This window comes from Anas acuta, chromosome 8 (genome assembly GCF_963932015.1).
Source record: "Anas acuta chromosome 8, bAnaAcu1.1, whole genome shotgun sequence".
Lineage (NCBI taxonomy): Eukaryota > Metazoa > Chordata > Aves > Anseriformes > Anatidae > Anas > Anas acuta.
This window is the reverse complement of record NC_088986.1, coordinates 23,474,572-23,493,079: the sequence shown is the minus strand read 5'-3', so window position 1 is coordinate 23,493,079 and position 18,508 is coordinate 23,474,572. Positions and strand designations below refer to the sequence as shown.

The 18,508-nt window shown below is 52.7% G+C and overlaps 2 protein-coding genes across 9 annotated transcripts in view; both read right to left on the bottom strand.

Annotated features, from left to right (window-relative positions):
• Positions 1–833: 833 nt before the first annotated feature.
• Positions 834–13,540, bottom strand: LOC137860524 (uncharacterized). Of its 5 annotated transcripts, none has more exons than XM_068690860.1 (11): positions 10,889–13,540; positions 9,132–9,358; positions 7,365–7,746; positions 6,974–7,058; positions 6,068–6,133; positions 4,236–4,393; positions 3,108–3,216; positions 2,761–2,895; positions 2,454–2,664; positions 2,104–2,252; positions 834–1,329 (listed from the first exon to the last, which is right to left on the bottom strand). In XM_068690860.1, the coding sequence occupies exons 6-11, from the start codon at positions 4,388–4,390 to the stop codon at positions 973–975; spliced, it is 1,116 nt and encodes a 371-aa protein (XP_068546961.1). In that variant the 5' UTR covers positions 4,391–4,393; positions 6,068–6,133; positions 6,974–7,058; positions 7,365–7,746; positions 9,132–9,358; positions 10,889–13,540; the 3' UTR covers positions 834–972. The 5 variants fall into 5 exon arrangements, with proteins under 5 accessions (XP_068546961.1, XP_068546965.1, XP_068546962.1 ...); XM_068690864.1 differs by lacking the exon at positions 10,889–13,540 and adding an exon at positions 4,516–4,550 and having other exon boundaries at positions 9,132–9,956; XM_068690861.1 differs by lacking the exon at positions 10,889–13,540 and having other exon boundaries at positions 7,365–7,471; positions 7,643–7,746; positions 9,132–9,955.
• Positions 13,541–14,756: 1,216 nt separating this feature from the next.
• Positions 14,757–18,508, bottom strand: part of TEDC1 (tubulin epsilon and delta complex 1) — a 69,207-nt gene continuing 65,455 nt past the window's right edge. For all 4 annotated transcript variants that reach the window (XM_068690854.1, XM_068690853.1, XM_068690855.1 and 1 more), the window contains one exon: positions 14,757–16,014. In XM_068690854.1, coding sequence (XP_068546955.1) covers positions 15,655–16,014 — 360 coding nt within the window. In that variant the 3' untranslated portion in view covers positions 14,757–15,654. The remainder of the gene's footprint in view (positions 16,015–18,508) is intronic.

The window sequence follows — 18,508 nt, the reverse complement described above, 5'->3', positions numbered from 1 at the left end:
ACCTCAGAAGCATTTCTTCTGCAAGGTTCCCCCAGCGCCGCGTTACGCAGCGAGCCCTGGGCAAAGCCAGGGAAGCTTTGACTTCTTTTTAATGGCACCGTGCCTGCTCCCGGGGCTCATCACTGGCTTAGGCAGAGCTTGAAAAATGGCATCGAGGAGGACAGACCAAATGCCTCGCAGCGCTTTCTTTCGGAACGGGTCACTTCTCCGGGGATGGCTGCAGGAGCCAGCAGTGCCTCCGCCTCGCGCGCTGCCACCGGGGGCTGGCAGCTCTTCCCTTCCCGAGAGCGGATCAGATGAAACCCTTATCTCAATCTGAAACGCGATGGATTTCTCTTCTGGCTGCCGCAGCACACGTCAGAGGCAGATATTATAGCACAACACGGGCTATGGAGCGCTAATCAGACACCTAACGGGAAATGCTTAGAATAATGAGCCGAAAAAAAAGCAGCTCTGAAATCCATTCCCTGTGGCAAAGGGGAAGCTGGAGGGAAGACAATTTGCCGTGGTCCAGGAAAGTGCTGTGTTTCTCAAAAAGAGAGATGTGAAACAGTCTTAAGCCTATCTCCTGAAAATGACTTAGCAGGCACTAACTCAGTTAAAATGGGCTTGATGGGATTTTTCGTAAAGCAGCGGGCCATTGCCTGGCGTTTATTTGCATGTATAAATAAGAGCGTGCACTCAAGAGGGGATAAATAAGGGGATGCATGGATAAGAGGGAAGAATTCAGAACCCTGTGTCCTGGGCAGACCGAGGGGCTCAGGAGCTACCGGAGCAGCTTGGCCAGCTGAGCCCAAATCCGTGCGCCCCTGCTCCTCGCCACGGGCACACTGTGCACAAGGTGGGCCACGGTGCTCAAAGGGGGCACTGCTGGTGGGTGTGATCTCCTGAAATTCATGGTGAGAAATAGTGCGTGAGCGTGATTTTGACGTGGCACGTTGCTGCTCCCTCCCCAGGGCATGGTGAAGCTGCTTATGGCACGGGAACAGCGATGGGCACCGACACACGCACCCGGCCACATCCATCCATCAGGGTGCTGGCAGCAGCACCCCGGTCACAGACCCTCCGTGGGACATCACACGCTGTGTGCTGGACCTGAACCGCAGCCAGCTCCAAGAAATAAATGGCTAAAAGCCAGACAGAAAGAGAAGCTGCCTTTCTTGCCTTGTGGCCAACGCCTGGTGATCCAAGTGCTGGTTTCTCCATGCCGGGCTTGGCTGCAGGGATGGGGCAGCTCCAGGCCATGAGGCTCTGTCCTCCCATGAGATTTACTCCCCCGAGCAGCTCCCCCAGTTTTTTTGCTGCTGCACATTCACGCTTGATTAGTCCCTGGAAATACAGAACAATATTTCCATTGCAATTTATTACAGTCACTGAGACATAAATTCTGTAGGAAGGGAACAACGGGATACTGCAGAAAGCATCTTTCAGATGCCGTGCGGAGGGGTGGGGGGGGTGAGGGGGAAGGAAAAGCAAACCCTCTCCATTTATTAGCTCGGAAAAGCTTATTGCAACTTCGTGCTGCACCACCACAGAGAAAAGGCAAGCGTGGGGAGAGCTCAGCAGTGCCCCGTGCACTCAGCCCCTGCCTTCCCCTCGCAGACACATTGCCCTTTGCACTCCCTGGGACGCAGAGATCACCAGCAGATGTACTCCTGAATCTTGAAAATCAATGCTGCTGTTGGTTTTTAGGGAGTTGCTCCCAGGCACTACACGTCAATATTGCATCAGATCAGGGAGCGGGGTATTTCAGGAGCTGAGGCTGCTCACTGATTGAGCGGAGCCGAGGAAAGCGAGGAGGCAGAAGAGAGGGAAGAGGTTGTAGAGAAAGAGGTGCAAGAGGATGGAGCAAGCCAGGACCGACTGCTTCTGCTCTCTTGTAAGTGACCTGCGGTCCCCAGTGGGACTCATAAAGCCAGTTACACGCGCAGCAACGTGACTAAAAAGGAGACCAAATGGCACTGTAATTGCTAGAAAGCCAAAGCCTCAGGGTGCCCAGCCCATTTAAGCAGAGGGCTGCGCGCTGAAATCCAGCAGATGAATAATAAGCGTAAGGGGAGAGAGAGAGAGAGAGATGGAAACGGCTCCAACCACAAAAAATACCTCTGTGGAGCTGCGGGCAGGTGCTGGAGGGCTGCAGCTGGCGCTGCTGAGGTTCCAGGCCCAGGGGACAGCCAAGGGGGTAAAGGTGCAGCAGCGGCAGCCGGGGCTCGCCGTGGAGAGGGGCGAGGGGAGCCGCTGTGGAGCAAGGGCTAGGGAGGAAAGGAAGGCAGCAAACATTATAAATATCCCCCGAATGCTGCAGCTACGCTCAGTAGGAAGGTGTGAAGCTCCAACTAGATGAGCAGCAATTAGCAGCAGCGCAGCAAACGGCAGGCAATGTGAGGAGAATGGTAATGCCGGCGGAGGAAAGCACGCGCTAGGGCAGCCTGCGGGGCGCTTCGGCGGCTTACCTGCGACGTCAGGGCCTCGCGCATCAGCCCGAGGGGCACAGAGCTGGGATTTGAGGCTCAGCCCGCAGGGAAAGCCTGTGCATGGTGCAAATGGGGCACGAGAAAATGCCAGCGCTGGGTCTGCAGTCGGTAATGATGGTGACGCGGTGATCGAGCCCTGCTTCGGAGGAGATGAGCCTTGGCACGGCTTCCCACCAGGCCAGACGAAATGCTGCAGTGAGACAGGCAGGCAGATTCGGGCTGGCTCCTGTCAGCATTTTCTGGAAAAGCAGCAGCAGACAGAACAGGGCCGCGAGCACGGACTGACCTGGCGGGGATGGGGATGGATGTGCCCAGGCTGCGGGCAGGAGGTGGCACCGGGGGGCAGCACCCGTGGGTCCCCAGGGCCGTTATTTCCCTGGGTGCTGAGCCTGGCAGGATGGACGGGTCCCTGCTGCAGCCCCTGGGGACAGCAGGGTGTGAGGAGGGGGCTCCAGAGCCAGCAGCACTCGCAGCATGGCCTGGAAGGGCTCTGGGGGCACTCGCTGATAAGTAACACGTCAGCCCCGAAGTTAAGCACGCCCCAAATAATTCATAAGGCGGCATGAATTATTGAATAACCTCTCATTATTGCCATCTTAATTACACACCATAAATTTCATACCTAAAGAATACCTTAACACTCTTGCCGAACCGTATTTTACTGGGCGCTGATCCGAGGCTTTCAGCACGCCTGCAGGGCTCGAACATAGCGGGGCAGAGGTCCACGATTCCACCATTTGCTCTGCAGCAAAACCAAATGATTTCAAACCCCTCCCTTTCCCCAAATCCTGGGTAATTTCCAGCCCTGAATCACTGTGTTTCTGCCCTCTTCCTGCGGCCGTGAAACCCCTGTTTAAGAGGAGGGGCTGTCTGGAAGCAGAGGGGCTGTTTACAGGGCAAGGACGTGTTGGAAGGAAAGCAGAGCAGCTCAGCCTGCTCCAGCAGCTCTCCCCTGGGAGCAGCAGCGCTCACCTCCGTGCTGCATCAAGCAGAGCTGTGTTTCCCAGGCCAGACACCGTGCTGGGATTGACACGGGTGCCCCATTTGGGGGCTGTGTGCTTGGGCACGTTCCCCAGCACCGCCGGGGTCCCCCAGGAGCTTCGCAGCTCGGAGAAGAAAAGCTCCTTCTGGGGAAACGGCAGTTCTGCCTGATTTGTGCGACTTTCCTCCTGCTTTTACGGCAGCCCATAAAACGTATCATCTGTCCTAAAAGACGTGGGCAGGTTATGGCAGGCTCGGCTGAGGGCTGCCTCGCGTGCTTCCCCGCTGGGGACCCCGGGGGAAGGCTCCAAGCCACCAACCCCATCCCGCACGCCCACGGCGCGTCTGCAGCTCCACCAGCACCCCGAGCTGTCTGGGGACTCCGCAGAGAGGGCTTCAGCTGGGGGATGCTCCGCGCTCCCCGGGAGAGCAGGAGCCAGCCACAACTCTATTTTCAGCCGAGGTTTCCAAGGCATTTGTTTACCAGCACTGCCAACAGAGTCTGTTATCACCTCGGCGCTGCTGACAGCTCTCTTTGGAGCTGACTTTTGGGAGAAGGAGCCTAAAAAGCGAGGCAGCAGGGAGGCTCGGGATCCTGTGCAAAACGAGGCTGGGATGCCTGGGCTGGAGGCAGCGCCGGGGCTTTGCAGGAAGGGTGCTGCAGCCCTGGGCACCCCAAAAACAGTCACGCCAGGGATGCACAAGGACGCAGGGGATGCCTCCTGCAGGCTGCGGTGTCATTTCTGCCCTGTTTCCCTTGGCTATTCGTTAGGTAATTACCTGGAATATGCTCCTGGAGAGCGAGGGTGAGCCCATGCATGGGCAGGGAGACGAGCTGGGGGTGCAAGGGGCTTCAGCAGCACTCGGGGCAGGGTGGAGGAGGCGATTCGGGGAGCGCTGCTTCGAGTTGCCAGCCTCACGTCACTGCCAGCCATTTCCTGGAGCGAGGAGGAGGTAATTAAATTGTGTCGGGGAAGGGAGGCTGCACCGGTGGCAAGAGCAGATTGAAGCTCCTGATCTCATCAGGGGAAACGCCGGGCTCCAAATTAAATGCGCTCACCGTTTCACGTACCCTCGCTCAGCGTCGTAATGAACCTGGGAATTAATTGTTTGCCCATTTATAACAAGTCCCCTCTCGCTCCGTGCCGCGCTCCCCCTCTCCGACCCCTCCGTAATTTGATATTCCGCTTAGAAAACAAATTGGCATTCATCGGAAAATCAATCTTTTCATTGTTTAACTCTCATTTCTCCGGGGAGCAGGGGGGGAATGGAATTACATCCTCTGACGGGAACCCCCCCTGCGTGCCTGATGGTGGCTGGGGAGCAGCTGGGGGCTGAGGGTGGCAGCGAGCGATGAGCTGCGGTGGGAGCAGCCCCGTGGGCACAGCCTGGCACCTTTGGGTCCTGGGGGGCCCCGTGGTGTCTCCTCTGGTGGCCCCGGGCACGCTCAGGACCCTGCTTTCTGCCTGGACAAGGGCAGTGCCACCACGGCAGGCAGCTGGCCTGGCAGCGCCGCGGCTGCTTCCCGCGGAGATGCTCACTACCAAAACACAGCCCTAATTTTATGGGTAACATTGGTCGTCTTTTACGCTCTCCGCAGGAGAATGAACGGCCGCTTTTATGCAAAAAGGTTTTACTGCGGTATCAGAAAGCACTAATGAACATACAGAGCCAAATTACACGGTACCCCCCGAGCCTCCGCGCCTGGACAGAGATTTACAGCGCGACGAGCAGCAGGCACAGATAAAAGCCTGCAACCAAAGCGGGTCATACGAGTAATCAGGGACGATAAATTTCGGAAAAATTGAGCTGTCAGCCCCTTCCGCCCAGACGCTCAGCTCCATCTCAAAGCTGGATAACTTGGAGCTGCAAAGAGTTAACGCTGCAGCAGCTCGCGCCCTCGCCCAGCTCCTGGGGCTCCCTGCGCCCAGGCTGGGGATAGTGTCTGCACCCCCAGGGGCTGGTGTCCCCATAGGTGGTGACATCGGGGTCCTTGTGGCTGTCCCAGGCCAGAAGCTGATGTGCAAGCAGCAAGCTGGGGCCTGTGAGCCTGCAGGAGCATCGCTGGCACGGGGAGCCCCCTGCCAAGCACCCGGCAAGGGGGCATCAGCGATGCCTCGTGCTGGGATTGCCTTCCCTTCCCTTTGCTCATATTCTCTCTCAGCAGCAGCACGCGAGCGTTTTTGTCAGGCACATATTAGGAACCATTCGTCATAAAAAAATTAAGGGGTATGGAAATAAAGTGACCTCTCCGAGGGCTTCAATTACGCCGCAAGGTAATTGTGTCTTCCCCGCGCCTCCATCACGGTGTTTGGGAGTCTTCAGCAGCGACTCGTGTATTTATTACAGTTTAAGTATCCTTAGCCCTCAGCTCTTTCCCGTAATGAAAATATATAGTGCAAAACCAGAAGCCGGCAAATAGAGCCTGAGCCACGTGGCCCAGCCGCTGGCAGCAGAGGGGAGCAGCACGGACACCAGGCTCGCACGGGGCTGCTGCCTCCAGAGAAAGAGGGGAAAGGGGGAGAGGCAATTCTTGGGGCTTCCCCTGTCCCTGCCTTGATGGAGGGTGAGCGTATGGGGAAGGAAAAGTGGTCTCAAGGGAACAAACTTACTTTGGTGCTGCGGGATGAGGAGCTGAAGGCTGGGTCTGTGCAGAAGGTGCGACAGCAGAGAAGAGCCTTGGCAGATGCCACATGGAAAAAAAAAAAAGACAAAAATCCATTTTTGTTTCTTTTTATCAGAAATACGCAGTCTTACACCTTGGGTGAAACAGAGATGACTTAACAAGAATAAAAGCATCGCAAAATCCCCGAGCTATAAATCACTCCCCTTGCAATCTTGCAGCAGAAACGCATGGCATCGCGTGAAGCATCGGGGCAGGGGGCTGTGCTGGGGGGTGACAGCCCGGGGGAAAGCTGCTGGGGGAGCAGTGACCACCACGATTATGGTCAGGGCAGCCCCAGCCAGTAATACAGCTACTGGGTGTTGCACTGGATTAGTATAAATTGGGGAAAGCGGGTGCTGCTCCTCCTGCCAGCAGGAAGGGCTCGCAGCGGATCAAAAAGCAGATCTGCAACGTGCAGCTGCCAGAGCTCCCACCCTGCTGCAGATGAAGCAATTTGGTCACATTTTGTTTTTAAATCTTCTCCTTTTGACCCCCAAAACTACAGCCGAGGGATCAAGAGTGAAGTCTGTTCCCTGGCCCCTGCAGGAGCCGCAGGGATGAGGGTGCAATTACCCGGAGGTGCACATTAAGCCCGGTGCAAGCGCACCCTGGCTGCTTTTCCTCCCCTTGTTCTTATTGATTCTTTTTTTGGCTTGTTCTTGCTTCCTCTTTTTAAAGATTTCTAAATTTATGGACAGCTCAAAGGGAGCGCTGCTGTCGTAATGAGAAAAAATCGCGGCTGTGCGCTGCGGCTTTCTTGCTGTTTCCTTGGGCCCTCGTTGCGTTTGTTTTCATCCGAACGCCATTTCCGTATAATGGTCCCAAACAATATTGCATTAGCTTTAATTCTGACCTTGCTTCAATTCCCAGCAGAAAATTGTTCCAGCTTCGAAATGGCCAGATTTCCTCTTCAGGCCAATGAAAATAAGTCTGCGAGGCTGAAAAGAAGATGTCAAAAGCAGCCACTAAAGATCACTTTAAATGATAACAGTTGTACTTGAAGCAAAAAATAATATACAAAGCTTTCATCTAGCAATTTTCATCCTTGGACAACAAAGTGCTTTACAGCCGAGCTCACTCTCATCAGCCCTGCTTTAAAAGGTGAGAAGAAATAGGGCTTCCTCTTGCTTTGCTGTGGTCCTGCAGCCCAAACCAGCTCCGAATACGAGGGTCCTGGCTCTTGTCCTCCCCCCATCCCCTGAAATCCCTGCTGAGAAGGCTGCAGAGCGTCTCCCTTTCCTCACCTTGTCATCACGAGGCACAAGATGACACCTCTGGCCCGGCGCCTCGTGCTCCTCTTCTGCACCTCCTCAGTGCTCTGGGAGTTACACACTTCTACAGCCATAAAAATCTTTTAAAAAACCCCAAACCATACAAAACTAAACCTATCCATCCTTGCAGAACAACCCCCTTGGTCACAGTTCTGCCAGCTGAGAGCTGTTTGTGGCTGCCTGCCTCTGCTTCAATGGGTAACGTGGCCCCGTTACCAACCCCGAGGGACTCTGCAGGGTGTATGGGATACCTTACAAATCTGACGTGCTGTCCCCATCAGCGAGGAGCACCCCAGCATGGCCCAGCAGAGCTGAGAGCTTCCACTTGTGCCCGACCAAGTCACGAGGAGTTATCCTGAGCATCAAAAAAAAAAAAAAAAAAAAAGGGAAAAAACCACAGCTGCTTAAAAGTTAGAGGCAAACACAAAGTGGGATACCCCCCAAAAGGCTGCTTTAAATAGAGGCTTCACTTAATTTGGATGTCTTATTCCAGTGAAATCTTATCTGCGAGTTTCAGGGCTGCTTGGGAAATCTTGCTGCCTCACCGGGGAAAAGGCTATTTAAAAAGGATTAAATCTGACAGTCTTCGAGCAAAACGTGGATTTTTTAAGACACAAGCAAAGCTTCAGGAGGAAAAGGTTAGTGGGCTGTTGCAGATGCAGCTGTGTTTAGGCTAATGAGGCTTAATTTCTAGTTCGATACCAACAGGCTGAATGTGAGAGGCCAGGCTGAGAGCCAGGAGAAGGCTGTGCTGGTGCTGAGGGCACCTCCCAACAGCCCCCCAGGATATTCCCTTGGCTGGAAAAAGCTTTGACAGCCCCTCCAGCCCAGCATCCAGCACAGCTCCCACCAGCCTGGGGCTGCCCCTGCCCAGAAGTCGGGCTGGGCTTTATGGGGTGGGGTGCTTTGGGGGAAGCGGGACCTGCCTGAGTCCTCCCCAGCTCCTGCCCTGCATCCTTCCCACGCTGGGTGCCGACTCCCCTGGCCCCATCAATGCAGTGCCAGCAGAAGCAGGAGCATCCTACGTGGTTTCCTTCCTGCTGCAAACTCCAGATCTGCAGAGTGGATGCATTACATTGCCCAAATCCTAAAGCTGGAGCAATGGGATGAGCTCCGTACCCCGGCAGCAGGTCCCTCTTGCTGGGCTCCAGCCCGGAGCTCATTCCCATACAGGCTGGAAATCCTTCCTTTTCCCACACCACAAACCCCTCAGACCCCCTGGAAGCTGCCCCCTTTCCCACACCACAAACCCCTCAGACCCCCACACATGCAGGAAAATTGCTTTTTGACTCCGCGCTCACAGAAAGCAGCCGTGCGCTGCTTCCCAATACCGAACCCGCTTATAAAAACATGGTTTTGCTCCGCTCTAATTGCTTCAAACGAAGCAATTGCATTACGCTTGGTCCCTTCGCTGCACCTCTCCGGCAGACGCTCTCCACCAGCTCCCGAAATTTGCCCTCGCCATGGATTAGATCTCGATGCTCGGCGAGCGGAAAGGCAGCAGCCCGGCCCCAAATACCTGGCTGGGATGGGAGGGGGGTGCAGCAGGTCCCCAAACCCTGCTGCAGGCTGCCAGCGGGTGCCAGGACCACAAGCAGGGGCTTCATTTAGGAACGGGACAGAGCAGGCAGCGCTCTGCCACGATGCAGGGACGCTAACCTGGCACTTAGGTGAGAAGCGGGATAAATAGGCCGACACAGCTGGCACGCTGTAAATGACACGAGCTGGGCCGTAACTCACCCGGCCTCGTCTTCCACATCACGGCTAATGACATTTCTCGTTAATAAGAAGCTTGTCACAGCCCTCTGCTCGCAGGCTGCAGCTGCGGGGCTCGGGGAATCCCTCCTTTGTCAGTGATGCCTGGAGATGCTCCCCTCCGCCAGCAGGGATGTCACTGCTCTGGGTCTGCTCCCTCGGTTTTCCTGTGTGATATTTGTTCAGCAGGCAGCGAGGGGCATGGACTGGGGCTGTGGGAGCAACAGGACAAGGCCTTTCTGTGTTAGGGTGGCCCCGAATGCCCTCACATCCTGAGCAGGAGGGCTCGGGCCTTCTCCCAGGCCAGAACCAGGTGACGGAGCAGGGATGCACACACACACACAAACACACACAGCTCCGTGCCTGTCCCATTGCCATGGAAACAGCCGTGACACCAGGTGCCGTTACCCGATGACTAATTGCCTAGCAAATGACTGAAACCCCTCCCCAGCCCCCCAGGCCTGCACCTAAATCCCCAGCAGAGGCTGAGGCCTGTCCTTCAGGCACAGGATCTCTTTGGGCTCCCGTTTCACTTTAAATCCACGTTTTCTGAGGACACTTTGGACCTCAGCGGCCACCCAGCCAGGGCTGCGGGCTGTCACCTAAATTTCTGAGATTTTGGGGCTTGGAGCAAGGAAAAGCCCCAGCAGAAGGCACCTGGCTGAGGCAGCTGATGTGAAAGGCAGGCAGGGGCTCGGCTCTCTGTCTGGGTTGCTTTTAGGGGCCAGCCACCATGAGGGAAGCTGCCCCCAGCCAGGGGCTGCACCAACCGCTTGCAGACTCCTTAATCCATCACCCAAAACATCCCCACTAGAACTAAATCCTTTATATTAAGTCTGGCCATATTTTTCAGAAACAAAACAACCCGTTTGCTTCCTCCCCTTTTTCCCCCTTTATACACAAAAGCGTGTTTTCCCATTCTGGATGGAAACACTTTTTTTTTTTTTCCCCAAAAGCTGGGCTGGGGGTGCTGGGGGCAGGCAGGCAGCACCAACCCCACACAGCGCTGGGGTGGCTCCGGCCCCGCAGTGCCCATTAGCACACACACACCAGCGAGTGCCTGGGGGTGGGAGCTTCGCTCACCAAATGTGCTATTAAGATCCTAATCCATTTCATTAGCCCGTTTCATTTGACACGTAGTGAGGCTCAGAGATGCTCTGAGCAGCGGGGACGAACGCACAGGGCCCGGCCTGTGGGAAGATCAGCCTTTTCATTAGACCTCTAATTTCCTTTTCCTCCTTTATTAGGTTATTTCCAAAGCTGCAGGGCACCCGGGTCATGCAGCTTTGGCAGAGGGGCCGTGGATTTCCCTTTCTGACAGTAACAAGCCCCTCCACAGGATGTTTTGGGGACTGAAATGATTAAATACAGCTGCAAGAGCGCCTAAACCCTTTCACAGGAGAAAGCCCTGAAGGCGACTCTCGGAGAGGCAGTGCAGAATTCACTACAGACCAGCCAGGGGGCTGATAAAAGCCAGGCTGAGGCTGTTATCAATACATTTAACAGACGGGCTGACACCAGTTTTTCAGTTCTGGATCTCTCCAAAACAAACACGTATGATGATGCATGGCCCTGTTTAGGAACCGCACGCTGCAGGGGGTATTTGGCACGGGTGGGAAGGCCAGAAGGTACCAAAGAAGCAGGGGGCAGTTTAACAACTTTGTTTCACTTCATCCCACTGATTGCCTTTCAAAATCACTTAGAAAGGGCTACGTTACCTCGGCAGCAAACAACTTACTCACCACGAGCTGTCAGACGAGGACAAGCCATGATTTGGGAACGTCGGTGTCCTGCACGGTGTGCGGTTTGTCTCCATCCTGAGCCATGCTGGGGATGCTCTCCCCTTGCTGCTGCACACCCTACCTCGTTTATTGACTTCACTGAAATGCCACCGTTAGTTACATCCTGATAACGGCTCTGTAAAAGCGTCTTTCCTAAACACGTGGACCTTCCTGCATAGAAATACACTTGAGACTGCATTAAACCTTCATGCTCTTGAGGAAGCATTTAACAAAGTAATAATTTTGTGAATATAATATTCATCTCGAGAACTATATCATGGTAGTTCTTCAGAAACAGCTGTAAAAGCATGCGTGCAACTCCCTGAATTATTCCCACCGAGGAAAGCTGAATGAGCTGGGGACAGCCTGGATGGGAGCTGGGCACCAGGGCTTCATGGGACCAGCAATGAATTCAGAGATTTTTCTAAATGCACCATCTGCTCCAAAAAAATTAAGCACAGGTGAAGGATAAGAGGAAAAATCCCCCTCTCCGGCAGCCAGAACCTAATCACACCCTTTCCTATCCCGGCCATCCCAGTGACCAGCCCAAGCCCCAGCCACGGAGCTGGGAGTCGCAGACCCCGAGCGCATCAATGGGGAGCTCGTCCTTACTCACCGGTACAAGGTACAGCATGATGGAACAGCCTGCTAAGGCTGCTTTCTGGAACAAATGCTGCCCCCGTGGCTAATCGGAGGAATATTTCCTTCATTGAGAGAAAAAATTAATATTAGTTTTTGGCAGGCACGAGGATGCCAAGTAAATAAGGTGCAGTCGAGCTTTACGGTTACGGTGCCTTTTGGTGCCCCTTCTTGGCCCCGAAAGGGCAGCGATGAAAAATGGGGAATGCAAATGGGAACCTGCAATAACTGGTGCCCCGGAGCAGCAGGAGGCTGGCAATTAACAGCCGACATTAGAGCACAGGGCATAGCCCTACCGCGTCCCCGTGGTGCCACCAGAGGGACGGCTGGCACAGCTCCAGCTCCCCACATCCTAAGGCACACAGAAAACACCCCGCAGGCTGAGCTCTGCAGCAGTGCCATGGCAAAGGGCAGCGTGAAATGCCCTCCTGCTCTCCGTGTTGGTGGCTTGAGGCAATGCTTGGCCAGGCAGGAGGTGCTGGGTGGTAATTTGGGGTCACGGAGCTCGTCGAGGTGCTGAGGAACAGCCTCGGCACCGTGCGCACAGCCAGAGTGGGGCAGATGGGGTTACAGGAGAGCAGCGAGCAGCAGCCACGGGCAGAGGAGGAAGGGGAAAGCCTGGCAGCACATCCTGCAGGTGGCTGAGGGGTAGAGAAACGAGCAGGATCACACACAGCCCCGCTAACTGCCACCAGCTCATCCTCCGGCAGGCGCCGGTGGAGGAATCCCGCAGGGAACCCAAAACACTCCACGCTGGAAATCACTACTCCCAGCAGCTCTTATTTTTAAACATAGGTTGCAGCCCTTATTTACCAGCAGGCGCAGTGCTGTCAGGAGCACTGACTGCAGATGCCTCGCTTGCCTTTTGCGAAGTAAACCTCCTGTTTTGACTGCGAGCTGATTGATGCTCAGTTATTTGGGGAGGGCTATTTCTAGCGACGCGATGCAAGCCAGAGTTACCAGCCAATTAAGTATTTATGGCCAATTGTGTTTTCCTAGCAAGATGTTTGGAAAGCGGGCACCAATCGCATCAGAGAAATGGGTTAAAACGTGCTTTTCTATCAACACCCCCATGCTGGCCTAAGAGAAAATGCACAGCCAACATCCTGCAGCGGCTTCTCTTGGGGCTGTGCTTGGAAACCACCACCAGAATGGGTATTTTAGGGACAGCACCATCAAGGCAGCCTGGCTTAAGCGAGTGTACCCCAGCCCCGTGCACAGCACCCTGGTGGGTGCTGGCAGAACCCCCCTGTCCTGCTTTTCCAGCCATCTCTTCCACCAGGCTCCTCTCTTCCTGAACTCACTTGGAAATCCTGCATCCAAACTCAAACCAAAGTGTCTCCCTTTGGGATGCGCCAACAAGGACAACTGCTGCAGCCTCCTTACAAGAAAAAGAAAAATCACCCCTGCTGCCTGTTCCAGATGTTAAGGCATCACCATCACTGTTCCTTTCAGTTGAACACCCAGCCACACGCCCTTCCCTTTTCAGTTCCCTTAGGACCAAGCTCCCTGCTTCCACAAGGAAGCGCACAATAAGCCTGGTGATAACGGCGAGGGACAAATCATTTAACAGCTTGTATCGCTGCCTTTCAGTCTGTAGTGGGTTGTTTACAACCCTCTCCAATTTCACTGAAGTAATACTTAACATTTCCTGAGCATGCTCGAGCCCGTGGATGGAACGTACTGCTTGAGTCATCCGCCGCCTGCCGCAGCATCTGCCAGGGACCAAGCAGAGTCTCCTGCTCGCTGCTGGCCACTCGCCCCCGGAGCAGACATCTTCACCCTCCTTTTACAGCATCTTCCACCGCTCACTCAGGGACGAGCCGGCTGTCCAAGGTCACTGCAGCCTTTAAAACCAGTGGGTTGTGACGTGGTTGTGCACAAGAGAAGTCAAACACTTCCAGTGCCAATGTAGGAGGTGCCAAACATCTCTCCATTAGGTATAACCTCGGTTATATCAACCATGGTCACCGAGTTCACAGGAGAGAGGGGGCTGCAGGTGTTGATTTCAAAGCCTCAAGCACCCAAAATGCCTTGCTTACCTTCGAGGGAGACTGCAGAACATCCGCTTGTTCAAACTGCTAATTGGTGCCCAAACCAAAAGGCAGCGAGAAATCAGCACCAGAAAATTACAACCACATCTCTCCCTGCTCCTTGCATAACGCGTCTGAAGCAGATGATGCCAGCACAGCACCGAGGGTACAAAGGCTATCTGCTTTCTGTGAAGCTGCTTTCAGCTTCAGCCAAGACGTTAACGCCAGGACAAGCAGGAGCAGCTCCAACCTGCTGGCAGCTCCCCAGCCATAACGCAGCCACCTTGCCCCAGTGATTTGTGCCGTGCAGTAAACGCAGCTGTCGGAGATTCACTGTGGAAACTTTTATGCTTAGCGCACACACATATATATACGGACACAGAACACCATCATTTTTACATTTCACCAGAGAGAAAAATAATTCTCGGGGGTCAAGCAGGGGCACACGCTGCCAGCTCCGGTCTCTGCTGAAGTGGGATCCTTGGAGGAGCACTGAGAGCTGCGTGCTGACAAATATCTGGTGTTAGGAAATACGTCAGCTCATGAGTTTCTACTGTCAGTTTAAGTGGATGGCAGCATAATGCATTGAGGCATACAGCATTAAGACAACGCTGATAAGCAAGCTGCGAGCTAGACCCGCACTTGAATCCGAGCTCGCTCTCCCTGCTGAAGAATATTTGTCTGCTCGTCTCTGCTGAAAATCCCAGGAGAACAAAGGATCTTTTGAGAGCAATGTTTTAAACCTAAACATGATGCAACATAAAAATTTCCTTGGATAAAAGCCGGAGGAGGATATGAAATGCTCAGAAAGAGATAGATGGGTGCTGCCATCCTTGTTGGGTCTAGGACATGCCGGTGTCCTTCCCGTTCACGAGTAGCTTTTCTGTGAAGCCTGTGTCTGAACAAGTGCTCTTGTGCTTCCAGTCTCAGCAGCCAAGGCGCTCCCAAGGCTGTACCCACCGACAGCGGGGACACGTGCTTCAAACCAGCCCTGCTCAAGCCTGGTCCTTGGAGAAACAAGCTGGGCCACGCATTTGGCTGAGCAGGGAGCCAGGAAGAGCTGTCAAGCAGCAGCACCACCGAGCTGGGACAGCAGGCAGAGCCAGACCACGAGGAAAGCCCACTGCTCACGGCAATTCAAAACGAGAAGCGAACTGTTTTCTTTTATACTCATTTATTCCTGAAAGTGTACAACTAGAATATAAAAATATTCCTTGGTGAAAGCAAAACAGAGAAGGGCAGGAAATGCATGCCAAGTGAAAAACATTTGCATATTCCACTGAAAGGAGCCTCCAGAGACAGAGCTCGGAGACTCCTCAAGCTTGGAAGCCTGGGCCATGCTTCTCCTTTACAGAAACTTCCCCAGAGCAGATCCATAACTTACCTCCCCGTGACTCATAACTTGGTGGAATTGGTTTCTAGTTTGTTCTCTTTGAGAACCCAATTACTTGAAGTGCATCACAGCAGCAAATGAAAGCAGTGTGCTGCCTTATTTATTATTATGCATTTGTTTTTCCTTACGGTGACTGCATTATAGCTGCCACAAATATGCAAACCAGATGAATTAAAATAGCTCGCTTTCTCAAACATTTCCAATCTCCGAGCCTCGGTACTTCACACATTCTCCAATACCTGGATTTTTTTTTTTTTTGACTAATGAACACTTCTACTTGCTGGAAAATGTTGAATGCAATTAGTACTTCAATCTGCAGCCTCAAAATATGCCGTGTCTGGCAGCTGAGCATTCTGAAAGAGCCCCGTGCTTGGCAGAAGAACTAGAAATCTGAAAGATAAAAGGGAGATTTAAGCACACTCCCACTAAGGCCTGCTGCAGAATTTAATTGGCAAGGTTAGCAATAAAGAGGCTGCAGAGAGAACCACCAAGGTTATGGCACCAGTGCAAGTCACAAAGCAGTAACAAGTTATGATTCCCAGGCTTACAAATTAGAAATCACATTTGGTTCCTCACCTTGCACTCCCCCATACCGAGCTGCACAAATGTGTTCTGATCAAATAAGTCTACTCCTTTGCTCTTCTCAGTCCAGCTTTATCTCTTCAAGGGGAGATACAAATCACTCCGTCCAACCCTTCCGCAATTTCGTCCAGCCTCTGCCTGCACTCCTCCCGCAGCTGCTTCAGCTCTCTCTGCAGGCTGGCCTCTCTCATCTGCAGCTCTCTGATCACCTCTGTAGCACTGACAGCTGGAGCAGGCTCCTTGGATACAGATCTGCTGAAGCTTATTTTGCTGGCAGAATGCTTGCTTCTATACACCAGCCTGCACAAGCCATGCACTTTATTTTTTTTTGGAGCACAAAGGTTTGAAAGATCCAGCAGTTTCAGTTCCACAGCTTCCTGGATCTTTCTAACAGTAGCAGGAAAGTCCTCTCTCTGTAGATCTTCTGCTCTTGCTTTCACCTGTAGAGAGGGGAAAAAAATAAAATAAGAGCAAGGTAGGTTTCTGTGAAAAACTCATGCCTGGAAACACCACAAAATGTCAAGTTTGGATCGGGATGTACCAAGGAGACGGGAGCCAAGCGTAAACCCAAGTGCATGGCAGTGAAATCTGAATTAAGCTAACACACGGTTTCCATCAGGTAGCAGCACCAGAGCCCAGAAAGCTGCCTGTGGTAATTTGTTTGCAGCTTCACAGTCCAGCAACCCCTCCACCGATGAGTAATACCCGAGGGCTCTGCACTTGTCCCTCGCGCTGCCGAGTGGGTGGTTTTGCTTCAGAGCAAAACACACGGAGCAAGAAGGGAGATCTAGCGGGGTGACCTTCATCACCGTCGTGCTTTAAGCCACCGTGTTGTCATAACAGATTAATTGCTTCATGACTAACAGCGTTAATTAAGTTTGCAAATGCTTTCTGTACTTGGCAATGCGAAAAAGTAGGGACGACAACCGTAACCTAGAAATTCCTTCGTTCTCGTTATGGGGCCGCAAGGAGTACGATGAAAACAGTGGAGCAGAGACAAAGCAGTACAGGCTGAGAACAAAATGAACACCAGGCAACACAGCTTCTCTGCGGATAGGCCCAATAAAACAAAGCTTTTTTCGTGACAGAATCACCGTCTGGGTAAAAGCAATTGTATACACTGGGGTTTCTCCAAAGCATTTGATGTAATGTTCTCTAACAATTTGATTTGAAGAACTTGCAAGATGGTAATTGCCTTGCCAATTTTACAAGTGGATTAAACATGAATTCAGTGACTCATCTCCAAACGTAGCTGTCGGTGGGAACACATCCATAAGGAGAGGTACCCTGCGCTAAGGGCCCTCGGGGAAATGGCTCGTGGTCCAACAGCACGGTGTGTCTCATCCCATCTCCAGGTGGTGGCTGGGGTCAAGTTTAACACACAGAGACCACAGGGGGGAAATCCTGGGTGGGGAAGGGCAGCCTGGCACGTGGCAGTCCACAGAGGGGCCATCCTGGCTCCTTCCTTCCCCACCCCATAAACGTTTCCCGTTTTACCTTGTCACAGCTCTTCCACTGCACTTCTCCATCAGCCGAACCCACACAGCTGGCAGCAGAGCAGAAAGACCACGGGGTCTCAAAGCCTTCTGCTGGGGTAGCCAGCTGCCTAAGCAGCTCAGCAGAAAAACAGCAAGTTTTCAGAAAACAAAACAAAAAACAAACACATGGAAACCAAAGAACTCAATGCAGGTCACCCAGTGAGACTCAGCCCAGAAAACAAGCCTTGGAAGACCTGAAGAGCTCCAAATTTGCCATTCATGCAGAGACATAACTTGTTTGAAATCCTGGAAGTGAAAGAGGAGGTAGTGAGAGACCAGAGTTTGCCAACAAAGGCACAGGAAGATCAAATGGATGAAAATTTGAGTTAGACACTCAGCTTCAGATTAAGACGTTGTTTCCTACTGTGAGGATAACGAACCATGAAACGTTCCACTGCAGCTCTGTGGGCGAATCCTTCGGCCAAAGCTCAGTGCTGATGCACTTCTTCCAGCCTCATGGCTGCTCTGCAGCCCCTTTTTTCCCTGGCCATGGGTGAGGATGAACTTCTCCTGGGCGTTTTCAGTCTGCAGATCTGCACTAGGATGTTTGTATCTCAGGCGTCAGGGCTCAGACCAGTCCTCTGTAAGGTCAGGGATATTTTGGTATCTCAAACACCAGAAGTCACTCAGAGCTGCAATTGCAGCTGAATTCCTCCACTGACACCAACGTAGCGAGGGCTTCGTTCACTTATCCCAAGCCTTTTATCGGAATTATCTTCATCTGTTTGGCAGCCGAGTAATTAATCCTCTCCAGAGTCTTCTGATGTGTTATCCCTCCCTACCCTCAACAAAGATCAAGAAAATCAATCAAGTCAGAAAAGGAGTAGGTTCCTCTGAATTTTTCTCAACATCTTAAAGGCTTTATCAACGCAGAACCATCTGTTAAAGGAGACCTCTGTTGACTGAGGCATTTGAATAGAGAGCTGTGGCAGAGAGAAGTCTCTCCTTGCCCTTGTTCAAGAGCCAAAGGTCCCTCTTTATCATAATCCCTAAGGAACCCCAGGACACCTCTTGCTGTTGGCAAAACGAATAGCTGCTGCCCAATCCTCTAACGACAATTTAGGAGAAACAAAACTGAAAAAATAAATTCAATGTTACCTGGGCTTGCCGCTGCCAATGAATAAATGGCAAGTGAAGTCTGCACAAAGTGGATTTAACACCGGCATCCAGAACGGGGAACATTTCCTCTTACTTACAGAGAACGAAATCACCAAGCAAACAGAGTCCACAAAACGTTATTTATTTTTTTTTGCATTAAGCTCAGGCAGAGCACTAGTAGGGCTGTATAAAAGTACTCCTAATGAAACATAGGTTTTCATACCAGCCAAAAATGGAGGATTTTATTACCTATTGTGCAAGGCACACAATGGAAGAGCACGCTCCTCTCAGCAGTAAG

Coding starts and splice junctions, on each gene's coding strand:
- LOC137860524 (XM_068690860.1), bottom strand. CDS start 4,390: ATGGCTGGCAGTGACGTGAGGCTGGCAACTCGAAGCAGCGCTCCCCGA. Junction 3,217..4,235: donor TCTCCAGGAGCATATTCCAG/GTAATTACCTAA, acceptor GTTTTGCTGCAG/AGCAAATGGTGGAATCGTGG. Junction 2,253..2,453: donor GCGAGGCCCTGACGTCGCAG/GTAAGCCGCCGA, acceptor TTTCCTCCCTAG/CCCTTGCTCCACAGCGGCTC.